At 37.9% G+C, this 12,342-nt stretch overlaps 1 protein-coding gene across 3 annotated transcripts in view; it reads right to left on the bottom strand.

The window, feature by feature from the left end:
* Positions 1-6,706: 6,706 nt before the first annotated feature.
* The window catches only part of RAP1B (RAP1B, member of RAS oncogene family), a 31,051-nt gene continuing 25,415 nt past the window's right edge, over positions 6,707-12,342 (bottom strand). For all 3 annotated transcript variants that reach the window (XM_054065662.1, XM_054065673.1, XM_054065681.1), the window contains exons 6-8: positions 11,131-11,274; positions 9,311-9,426; positions 6,707-7,886 (exon numbers count right to left, since the gene is read on the bottom strand). In XM_054065662.1, coding sequence (XP_053921637.1) covers positions 9,340-9,426; positions 11,131-11,274 — 231 coding nt within the window. In that variant the 3' untranslated portion in view covers positions 6,707-7,886; positions 9,311-9,339. The remainder of the gene's footprint in view (positions 7,887-9,310; positions 9,427-11,130; positions 11,275-12,342) is intronic.

Below are 12,342 nucleotides of genomic sequence, written 5' to 3'. Positions count from 1 at the left end.
GGGGGAGGGGTGGGGGAGCGCTGTTTGGCTCTGCTGCACCGCCCCCAGGCCGAGGGAGTGTAGGTTGAGCCTCCAGTATTAAAAACAACCCTCTAATTTAAGTGTTTCAAGCACTGGTCAGGTTATCGCGTTGCAGAGAACCTGCCTCCCGCCCTTTGCTTTGCTCGGGCGAGGCTGCAGTCATAGAGTCACAGAAGGGTTCGGGTTGGAAGGGACCTTAAAGAGCATCCACTTCCAGCCCCCTGCCATGGGCAGGGACGCGTACAACTAGATCGGGCTGCCCGAGGCCCCACCCAACCTGACCTTGCCCTAAAGCATCGCTGAATGCACAAACTTGTGTCCGTTTCTCCTCCTTTCCCGTTTCTCCCAGCGCAACTTGGGCTGCTGGCACCAAGGTCACCACTGCGCAGAGCCATAGAACCATGGAATCACTAGGCTGGAAAAGACCTCTGAGATAACATTGAGTCCAACCATACCCATCCACCACTAAACCATATCCTTAGGTGCCTCGCCTACCTGTCTTTTAAATACCTCCAGGGATGGTGATTCCACCGCCTCCCTGGGCAGCCTCTGCCAGTGCCCGAGAACCCTTTTGGTGAAAGATTTTTTTCCTGATGTCCAGCCTGAACCTCCTCTGGCGCAGTTTGAGGCCGTTCCCCCTTGTCCTATCACCTGTCACTTGGGAGAAGAGGCCAGCTCCCTCCTCTCTGCAACCTCCTTTCTCATCCTGGGCACGCCAACAGTTACAAAACCACTTTTCCTCTTCCTCCCCAAGACGGATTTTGGGCTCTTTCCATATGCAGGAAAACACTGTTACTACTACAGCAGGAGTTAGGAGTGGGTGCTACGGAACAGTTAATTTACTTATACTCTAGCACAAAGAAAGCTCTCCAAACTACATCTTTAATGTTAGACGGGGAAATTCTTTAAAGCACTTGCAAATACTCAGATGTATTTGCGGCCACAAGTAGTACTTGGAACATATTATATATTTAAAATCATCATACAGAGGGATGAATCAGAAAACAACTGCAAGTGGCATCAAAACTATATCTTCTCAAATCCCATAACTTGCTTAAGACACTGATAAAAATGCCATGGCTCCTTAGGCTGGTGTTTTATGGAAGTTTCATGGGAGCCTGACCTCAGAAGGCTTCACGAGAAGAGAAAAGCTGGGAAGCCTGATGAAGACTGGGTATGCAGGAACATAACCAAGCAGAAGACCCTTAGAAAGGCTGGTCATCCAGGTAATGTAGTTTTGGATATAAAAATTAGTTTACATGACAGAAGGACATCACCAAGGAAGGCAACAATCTTCCTTGCAGCAGAAAACTAAAATAATGTTAAAGGAACTATAATATCCTAATTCAGTACTACATATTCAATAGACTTTGCCTTTCAACGCGTCATCACAAACCAGTGTAACGTTGCCTCTAGTGCAGTGGGAAATTCAGAGTGATGCACAAATTAATATCTGGTTTCTTTGCCAACAGCTTGCACTTTCAGGCTTGGCCCTTTCTCAGGGCAGAAAAGGGTAAAGAAATGAAAGATATAATGATATCAGAGAAAATGCTTCCTTCATCTGATGCCTCAAATTTATTCAAAGTAATGACAGATGAGAACAGAGCAAAAGAAAAATGGCAGAAGAGAAACGAAGAGGGCAGCAAACAAAAAAAAACCCAATCCAAACCAACCTGTAAGACACTTGAGACCCTTGAGAAAACTTGTCTTAGTAGATACAGCCTCTATAAGTGAAGGCTTAAAGTGAAGCACCTTAAGAGGCTTCAAGTTGGCTCCAGTAAGAGGACAAGGTGAGGAACAGGGAAAAAAACCTGGAGGTGTGTTTTCAGGCAGTATTGTTTGACTAGCATCCCACTTCATATTTACCTAACGGGAGGGAAAGTGCAGGGAGAAAAAAGGAGAAAAAAGAACGGAAAGTCTTATGTAAGCATTTTGCGCTTCCAAGAAGAAGGGAATGCGAATTTTTCAGTCAGTGTGATATAAAGGACCTTGACTTTAAATCTGTAATTAAAAATGATAAATGCATCTTATCCACACTGTCAGAATCTCACAAGGGGTAGTAACTCTCTACGCTGACAGGCAGGACAAGCAGAGACAACTCAGCAGCCAGCATGACAAACACAGAAACACAGCCCATTTATTGGCAATGCCTAACACTCCTCTGCTCCCTACTAGCTTTCTGTCAAGTTAGCAGCGTTTACAGGATGTACTATGTTAAAGCTCAGGATGTACTGTAATAGATTAAAATTAACAAGTAAACTAATTCAAAACTTCAATTACCCTTTACAAAATATGCTTTAATATAAACAGCTTACAAATCAAATAAATGGCCCTAATGCATCATTAAGCTGCAAACATATCTGCATATGCAAAATTGTAGTCTTAATTTAGAACTATAAAAAGCAAGAGTTCTTGGGCAACGTGCAATAGCAGCACAACTGCATTCAGTACAAAGACAAACGTGGAACCTACGCTATACTTATACCTTTTGTAACAGAAGGAAGAAAGCTCATGCTTTAGGTCATCTTAGTTGAAACATTTCTGTAAGCGTGTAATTTTACACTTATTAAAATTAAAATGTAAGGAAATGTTTAAAAAAAACAAATACGAGAAATGGAACTGAAGTGTTTATATGCTTGCTTAGTATTAAAACACCTGTGTTGACATGCAAATTAATATTTTCTGTGGGTCTTACCCTAAACAAATTGATTCCTATGCCTACAGCTACTGACGAAGCTCAGCTAAACCCCCTTTTTTATTAAAAAGGAAAAAGAGACAGATTTGTAACCGTCATTTTATTTGTGTCTGAAAATTATGACAGTAGTGCCAAGGCTCTTTGTTGTGTTGGGCACGTTACAACACTAAACCCAGTTTATGAGAGCTGAGATTTCACATGTAGGTTGTTATACGTAGTACAGTAGCGAAGTCTGACTCCTCTCTCCTAGATTTAGGAGGATAAGATAAAAATGCCACAGAATATGAAAAAGTAAAGTATACTGACCAGAGAAGGAGCTGTAACTTCTACTATAACTTCCCTCTGTATCCAAGACTGCAGACGTGCCCCCTCCCTGCAAATTTATGCTAGCCTAATGAAGTTACATGAATTAATTACAAATTACAATGTCTTTCAAATGAAGTAGTTCACCCCAGCCGTGACCTAAGAGAGAAAAAAATAATAATCCTTGACGGCAGTGAACTTTCTTAACAGTGAAGCTGTAGAGCTTGTGGTTCAGCAGTACTATTTCTTGAGGCTGAAGTAAGCACAGTGGAATTAGGAAGACATTCCTTTCTCCATTTACAAATCTCTCTCTAAAGAGTATCTTATTGAAAACAGGCCGCCACCCTCTGTTTGATGATTCAAAATCCTAAAAATAAATGGGTTTGGAGGGTATTTAAAAAAGAAAACCACAAAAAGAAGCAAAATCCACATTTACCTGTTGTTTGAAACCCAGATATTGCAACACTGGGAACAAGGTCAAGACTACTAAACAACTTTGCTTATGGTTCAAGACTGCAAATGTAAAGTTTGTGACCATTCCAGAGTTTTACTTTCTAGAACAGAGAAGTTTAATTAGGTTTTAAGAATCTTCAAGTTGTTCATAAACAAAACTTCAAAGAAAAGTGTAAGGTGCTTGAGACTCAGAAATAAGAACCTAATTTGATTAAGAGCTAGGTTTTGTTAATGCTGCCTTAGAGAACTGTGTACAACTGCATATTGTATTGTATTGGAGCAACTTTTTCTTTGCTTTTAATATCCTTCCTCTACACAAGCAAATTAAAAGCTATAAATTGAAGTAGACCCTAATGCTGCTGGGATGGCAGTTTAACATGGGACAAAAAGCTTTCTGTCTGAGCTGATGCTTGGCTGCACCTTCATATTACAATTCAAAAAGTGTTGCAGACAGCTGTATGTAGATCACTATTTTTGACCATTCACATCTGGAAATAAGTTTCTGTTGTTGATATGTCTAAACTGAAGTCTATCTTGAATCAGTATGTTATTGTGGCAAAATTTCCACCCCTCTAAGTTATTCTCCAAACTAGCAAAGATTAGAAAACTCTGAGAGAAAAAAAATGAAGTTTGACTCATCTGTAGTTTGTTTAGCATTTTAAAAGAAGAAAAATCCTCATGTTTAGTGTTCACTCACGAGGAAAGAGCCACTCTAGTTACACCAGGAGAAAAAATGCAGTTTAATCCAAATTCCAGCAAGATTCTTCTCCCACCTCCCCTTTCTAGCATTGCAGCATCAGTACATATTATGAAACAGGCTTAGTATCTAACTTTAAGATACTTTGCCAGAAGTTATGTTCTGCTATTCAGGAGAGCAATAGTAGTTTGATTTTACAGTCCGCTTGTTTGAGCAACTGAAAACATCTTGCAAAGTCTCAAAATATTCTTGTAAGCTATGCAAGCAAATAGTCATTTCACAGAATAATCTGAGAATGAAAAAAGGCATTAGTAACAACATAAGGTATAAGAACAATGGATACTGCAAGGAAAGAGTCCTAATGGGAAGAGTGCAATTCCATTAAATAATACTTGTGTATTTCAGGACATAAACACTACTTTTTTCCACAGAAAGCTCAGACGTTTAAACACTGATGTATACCCATTTCAGTTTAGGGTGGAAAGAAAGCAGTTACCACCTTTGTGTGCACTGTAAGCATAAGCTAACTTTATAAGCAGCAGTACAAGTGTATTAACACTGAATTTGGAAAATTAATGCCTTAGTTCTCAAGAGATGAATTATGCATGTTTTCATCCAAAGCTTTAGAAGTGCTCTGTTCATGTGCAAGCAGTTCAAGCTTGAACTTCTTAAGCACTGATACACAACGCATTTATCATGAAGACTTGTAAAGTTCATTTAAAAATTTCAACAGACAAGATTCTTTTCTTAAACTGGGAACTGCTTACATAGTTCTAATTCCTATGGGGAACTGGATATTCACTTCTTCAGTGGGAACAGCTTCTTCTGCTGCAATTGCTTTGGTATGAAGAAAATGATTTCATGTGTTTTCCCCTTACACTTCATGTCCATCACTTCCTCAGCATCACTTTGTCATGCATCTTCCCTTTAACAACTGGGACGCTGCTCCCTTGAAGCCTGCCTAAATTTTCAAGGAGAAAAATACTGAGGTTTAGGTATTTCCTAGGTTATGGTGTGTTGATTTTATAATTCTGGCCTAATTTCTTAATATAGAGGGGAAGAAGTGCATTTCACTCCTTTTAGCACAATCTTTAAAATAGTAAAGCCTGGAGTTGCTAAACATGTTACTTTCCTGGGGTTTGAGCAAACTGACTGCCTCCAGTGCTGAGGAACTGCAGATACGATTTCACAGAGCAACCAAGAATATACTGAAAGACCTGTACTGAAGCGAAGCCTGATGTTCCCTAAAATCAGTACTTTCTGGCTGGACACTGAGACCAGACCAGGGCCCCCTCTCCGAGACGTCAGTTACCCATGAATTTTCTCTCCCTCCCACCCAATGCCATCTGTACAGCCGCCTCGAAGAGATGCATTGAAAAACAGGGATAAAAGGACAATTGGGACATAAAAGTGTTACAAGATCTGAATAAACAGAGTCTGAAAGTGAAGAGAGGAAAAACACTGATTAGTTCATCAAGGAGGAAGGTAACTAGTGAGAGAGGAATTAGAATACCCAGTGCTCCTGTCTCATCTACTCTGGGGACCAATGAGGAAGCAGAAAGCACCAAAAGATATATATATGGGTATCATCAACCACATGCTCTGGTTTCTAACTATAAATGAAAAGGAATTTCAGCCTCAACTCTTGACTCTGCACAGTGAGAGTGTATTACCTCCATTAAACAATGGTGACAACCGATAAATTAACAGCAGGATCAACTGGGCTCCTTAATTCACTTTGGGCAACATAAACTATCTCAAAGCTTACTGGCATTAGCTAACCTAATCTGATTGAATTTGCAGGAAAGGATTAGAACAAGCTCTGATAATTCTGTGCCAGAGAAACAGGAGGTACCAAGTATTTGGGTGTGACATTAATTTTCAGCAGCACAGCCAAAATCAGGAAATCATCCACAGTCCACACATTCCACTTCACAGTCCAATGGTGCTAACATATTTTTAAGTCTTAAAATCCCTACACTCAATACTGCAACAATACACTTCTGCAGATTTCCTTGAAACTAAACAAATACATTTTAATCATGCAGAAAAAATAATATTTTCTTCTAGGAGGTTTTTGGGGTTTTTTTGACTACCTACATTAAGCCAGTTTTAACAATGAATTCTTCCTGGAAAGAAGGAAGGTAACAGGCAATGTATTTTCAAGTTCCCAAAACAGCCACTGATAGGCTACCCTTTGAAGACAGATTTTTTTTTTTTTTTAGACTCTACCTTACATAAGAACTTGGAATATTCCAAGTCCAAAACTGTAAGTGGAATTTCATTCAGTCAGAAATTCATTCACCCTAGCACATGGGAAGCTATTAGAAGAAATATCCACAGCATGTATTTGTTAGAAGACAAAGCCATAATGATTCCTTTTCGTCCTAAGATGTACGAATCTGCACTGTGCAAGAGATCTAAAAATCAATACTGACTAGCACTACTAAACCACAAAACATTCAAGCAGTATATAACTGTAATGCAAGCCCTTGCATGGCAATCCAAATTTATTGAACTACTGATGCTAAGTCATACAAAATTGCACCACTTTAATTAAGGCTTTTAGTTTACATTTGGCCACCTCAAAGCAGTTGTAACATTAGGTTGGTCAATTTAAATACTGTGGCTCCCTGTTGGATATACACACAATCTTTACACCCAAACGTTAATGCATACAAAGCAACAAGGCATTGTTAAATAAATCAGCAAAAGTTAATTACTGCAACTTAGGCCCTGTGACCAATTACATATGATTAAAATTACTTCCCACATTCACATCCACAGTACTCTTCCACCATTTAACATCTCAACCAAAACGTTACACATGTAAAACAATCACTAACAGGCAAAAGTACTAAACCTGTATATTTGGTATTGCAAATACACTTATGCATGAGCAAGCAAGGGAATTCACAGTGAGAATCTACAGCTGCAGAAGCCCGAAAATGATTTACAAAAAATTGTTAAATCATTAAAAAATCATTTTAAAATATACACTTCTTGTTGTAGACCCCCACTGTACACACAACTATAAACATTGTTCCCTATGTAAACAAGGAAAAGGAAACATACAATAAAAGGTTGAAAAGTCTGGACATTTCCTTCCCAACAGATATTAAAGGCCATGTCTTTAGTCAGACATTATACTGAAAGGACTCTTAAAGACTAGATCACTGTCTCCACAGGTTTTTCCTAAAATTAAAAAACTATATAGCTGTTGTGTTAATCAAAGCGCTTTTGTACAATACGATGATGATGATCCTGTATTTCTTTAAAAAAGTTACAATAAGCTACAAATACCGATGAAGCAAAGTTATCTGGAGTAGTCTATATAGGAGCTCTTTGGACTTTCTTTTATTATGCTAAAATAGTGGTGCTTTTAGGATTTACATTATTGTACTCTCCAATAGAAAGTGGGGATTGTTGAAGTATACAGTACACAGTTTTCATACATGTACAACATTGGTGGATGAACAATGTCTCTTATCAGTAATACTGGATGTAGGCTCTGGTTTTACCAGTTGCATACACTTAGAATATTTATAAGTAAAAATCTCTCGTGACACTGGAAAGTGATTAGAATGTGCAAACTGATGTAGTAGCTTTCATCCGTTTCTTAAAGGGTACCACCACAGGAAAGTCCATTTAAGATGTTGATAGGTTTAATAAAGTTGGAATGCTGGCACTGTTGAATTGGGCAACAGTTCTTCAGACCTGGAACAACAAAACAAAAGGTTAGTATCAGTAAAAACTATCAGGCACTGCCTCTTTAATTAAAATAGCTAAAGCAGGAACTAGCAAAGCTCTTAGCAAGCAGAAAATAACCTCATCACTTCTCCTCTACAATTATCATTTCTGCTGTCTGTATACAAACAACAGACTACCTCAATTAGTAAAACTGAAGTGGGATACACGTGGTAATTCAAGTTGAACTGTGGAAGCAGTATTTGATGGGTGAAACTAGTTTTGTTTACAGCATGACAGTTCCAGTGGCTTTAAAATCAAAAACATTTGGAGGATCAAAGCTCCTGAATCAAAAACCCTGTTAAGGAAATGCAGCAGCCACTTCTGCTATCCTCAGCTTTTGGAACTCTCTCAGTTTTAATTTGAACCAATTCAATTTGTTCAAATTAAGTTCTAATATTGATATCCAAAAAAGTTACACAGGGCACTACCAGAATATTAATAAAAGCCTGCAATTTCTGACAGTGAAATGTCCTACCAGAATCCTCCAGTATACCAAAAAGGTCTATCGGATAACAAAATACCCGATCATAGCACTGAAGCAACTGAAACACCGCGTGTTCAGTAAAACTAAGAAGATGACCAGGCAACTTGCATGATGTCAGGTCAATCAAGAGAGACCTCTGTCCATACTAAGGCCCAGAAGTAGAAAGGAGGAAACAACCTGCCCAGGAAAGAGCTACAGAAAAAAATTCATGCCTGCTGACTAACTTCTGAAAATGCTTGCTGAGGAGCAGGCTGGAGCTTGCTCGAGCCTTCAGCAGCATTCTTAAAGCATAGATTTAGTCATATAGAACATTAGTCAACTGCCAACGAGTAAGAAATTGATCTAATAACCAATAGCTCCAGGTCAAATATTTGGAGTGTCATAATGATTACTTCACCATTCTCTTCCAAGTGTACTAATTACAATGCAGCCTATAAAATACCCATCTATCCAAAGAAAGCAAGCTAAATTCCTATGACATCATGCAAATATATGCAGGAGCTCAAAGCGGGACGTGACATTTTAGCATGCAAACTGCAATATTTTACAGTGTGCATTCCTGATAATTGAGCTCTCGCAGTATATTCTATCAGCCTTTAAGAAAAGAAAGCCCTGTTTCCAAAAGCTAAAATGCTCAAGTATCAGAATTAACACCCTTAAATTGAGCTCTACCAATGCCTTAAAGCTTTAAAAAAAAAATTATGCTAGTATGAACAGTGCATCTTGCATATATTTATAGTTCTGGCTTTGGAATGGCAAAAGAAAGACCATAAAAATTTCTACGACAAGGTAAATTAAGAATTTTCCATGCTGTTCTGCATCAACAGCTACCGCAGTTGTTCACATCTTGTTGTTGTTTTGTTTGTTTTCAATAGCCATAATACACAGAAACTTTTCCAAGGCTTACCTGGCTCAGAGCTACAGTACAACTATGTATTAAAGTAGCTGACATGATGACTTTTTGCGTGCTTTTCCAGGCACTGGAGTTTTTCTGTTAATTTGTCGCACAAGGTCATAAAAGATCTGAGAATATAAAAATCAGTTGGTTATTGGAATTTAGAGGCTTTTCTCATAACTTTACGCCTTCAATCTTTACACATAATGTACTCACACACCCAAGAACACCTGTAGACATTGTTATCACAAAGCCAGAAAGTTAAATTGTGTACTTAATATCTGTTTATTTTCTGTTTAAGATAATTGTCTGTCAAAGCTTTTCTACTTTCAATGAAGCAAATTAGAAAGGCATCTGTAGTCTGCAGCTGTTTAATCTCTAGGTCAAATTTATCTGAACACATACGATATGTTACAATGATCAATTACTATATGCTATTGCCTTGCAATTTACCACTGAGGTCAAGAAACAAGCCACAGTTTTCTTCTAACTGAAATCACTCTAAAGATGTCTGAGAAAGTTCTAGGAAGTTTTAACTCCACATGTTCATGGTTCCTCAAGTACACTGCACATCCTTTAACAGTCTCCTGTATTTGAATGACATCATGCTTTTCCAGATACTTCAAAACTACTGCCTAGAGAATTAATTCAGCAGCCTCTCTAGAACTACAGCATGACGCAAGTGTAACATTTCCTAGAAAAGTAACTCATGTATGAGACTCTCACACTTTGAATCCCCTAGAATTCTAATTAGAACATGATTTCGTTGAAAGGCTAATTTAAAACAAGTCTACATGTTACAATTAAACAGCATCCGTTTCCTTCATAACTGACACTGTTCCAATTATTTCTGCATCTCCTAAATCAAGGAAGTCCTCATACTAAAGCCATCCTAGCAGTTTCCTAAGCACTAGCTGCAAAGCAGCAACTATTTCAACAAGGGCTTTTAGTATTTGTTGGAAGTAAGGTTCAATTTATTAAACATATGACTTTTACATAGTTAAGCAAATTTGTATTGAAGAAAAACTGAACAGTTTCCAGAAACTCCCAACTAATTAAACACACATTTTTAAAATCAGTTGTGCTTAAAACCATCATACTGATCTGATTACACGCAAGTCTTGCACAGAGGCCCTTTCAACTTTACTGATGCTGCCAACAATGTTTTCCAGAAGACACAACGAATTGCAGCGTTTATCATAATATTCAAGCTGTTCCAGAAATGTAAACACTAACACAGCTTCTTTTTCTACAAGTTTTTGCATCCCTTTATGCTGGCACCCCCACGGGATAAGAAGGCACAAACTAGGGCAAGTCCAAAAAATGCATGTATTTGATCAGTCACACAGCTCCTACTAAATAAGTAGCTAGATAATAGAGAGGGTTTTGCCTTTTTAATTTTTTTTTGACACAGAGCACTTACTTAGGTCTCTTCTCTAATAAGTTTTTAATTTGGACAATACCCTTAAGAGTTTTTTGTCCTTACTATCTCAAATAATTTAATACCAAATAACTTAAATCAATTATTTTTAAGGATTTCTCTCTTAAAGGTCTTTTTTTTTAATAACAAAAGTAGTCTAGCAGTGCATTCTCAATGGATAAGAGATTATATCAACTAGGGAATGAAATATGAAAAAAGTTATTTATCCCAAATTCATAGGAATGTAGTGCGAAAACCAATGATACTAAATTTAAAGTCTTAAGTCAAAGCTAACCACATCCCTTTATAAAAGCATCTCAGAAGTCCTCACCACAGTTTTGTAGAGTTTTATTCATCATAGTGAAAGTTACTCATAAATTTGTTATTTTTTCTTGACCAACAGTAGCCTTACCTCATTAACATTTATCTTTGATTTTGCAGAAGACTCTAAGAATGCACAGTTATTCCATTGCCTTGCTAGGTTCTGACCTTGTTCCTTTCCCACAACTCTTTCATCTTCCAAGTCACACTTATTGCCAACCAGAATCATAGGCACCTAGAAACAATAACAGCAAAGAATTCATTAACATTTTGGGAAGGCACAATGTAAATGCACACCTAAAACCCTATCTGAATACTTAGAGGATCTTAGTCTGCAGAATAATCAAGCTCTGGTATAACAGAAACCTAAATTTACAGTTGTGTGAGACTTTAATCTTCAAAGTGACTGCATTTTGCCTGCTGTTTGGCAAGGCGGTGGGGGAATGGTTTGAGGATTTGGTACACTGCCCACTGACAAAATTTCACATCTTCTAGAAGTCTAGTGAAGAATCTGCTACAAGAATCTTACACATTCAGAAATCCTGTAAAAAGTGGCCTGTACTGGGTAGCATGATTAAGGACGTTAAAGCTGCTTTCAACTTCCCTCTGCTTCCAGCATATCTGCACTCCTTTCAAGAGCAGTTTGCTCACACAGTTCTTACCAGTAAGCTGATGCACACAGAGGAAAGAAACATGCTAGCTTATCAAAATTACTAACCACAGAAAACATTGAATTGACCTTTGTAGCAAAAAAACAGCCAATCATACAAAGGCATTTTTTAAATTCTTTTTTACTAATTTAATGACATAGCTAAGTTTCTCCCAAACTGAGTGTTGAAGAAAATGGCTATGGTATTTTGATCATTTAGTTTCCCCCCACTGAGAAAGCCAGTCAAGCCTAAGCTTTGGCACAGGAAAAGTTCTATGTAAATTTTGGTGAGAACTAAAGAGGCAAACTGAAGCTCATTATCTTTCTCTTGATACTATGGAATAGCTTACAAGAGTAAGGGGAGTGTTCTAAAGAGCAATACAAGTCCAAGGAAATACTAACAGAAGAAGCTTATGCAAATCAGCATAAATATACCATGTAAACTAAGGTTTCAAATATCATCACATTTATCTTAATTTTAGTGTACAGAATTAATTTGATGCTAAACAAGGCTGTAACTTGGTAGGATCTGTATAAGAACTCCACATGTAACTTAAATACCACCCTTCTGAGATGCATTTGTGATAATGGGTAATAAATCACTTCTAAAAGAAATCTGCTGACCACAGGCACGACCTGCAAATGCTTACAGTT

Source organism: Cuculus canorus, chromosome 1 (assembly GCF_017976375.1).
Source record: "Cuculus canorus isolate bCucCan1 chromosome 1, bCucCan1.pri, whole genome shotgun sequence".
In the NCBI taxonomy this organism is placed as follows: domain Eukaryota; kingdom Metazoa; phylum Chordata; class Aves; order Cuculiformes; family Cuculidae; genus Cuculus; species Cuculus canorus.
This window is presented reverse-complemented; position numbering and strand designations above follow the sequence as displayed.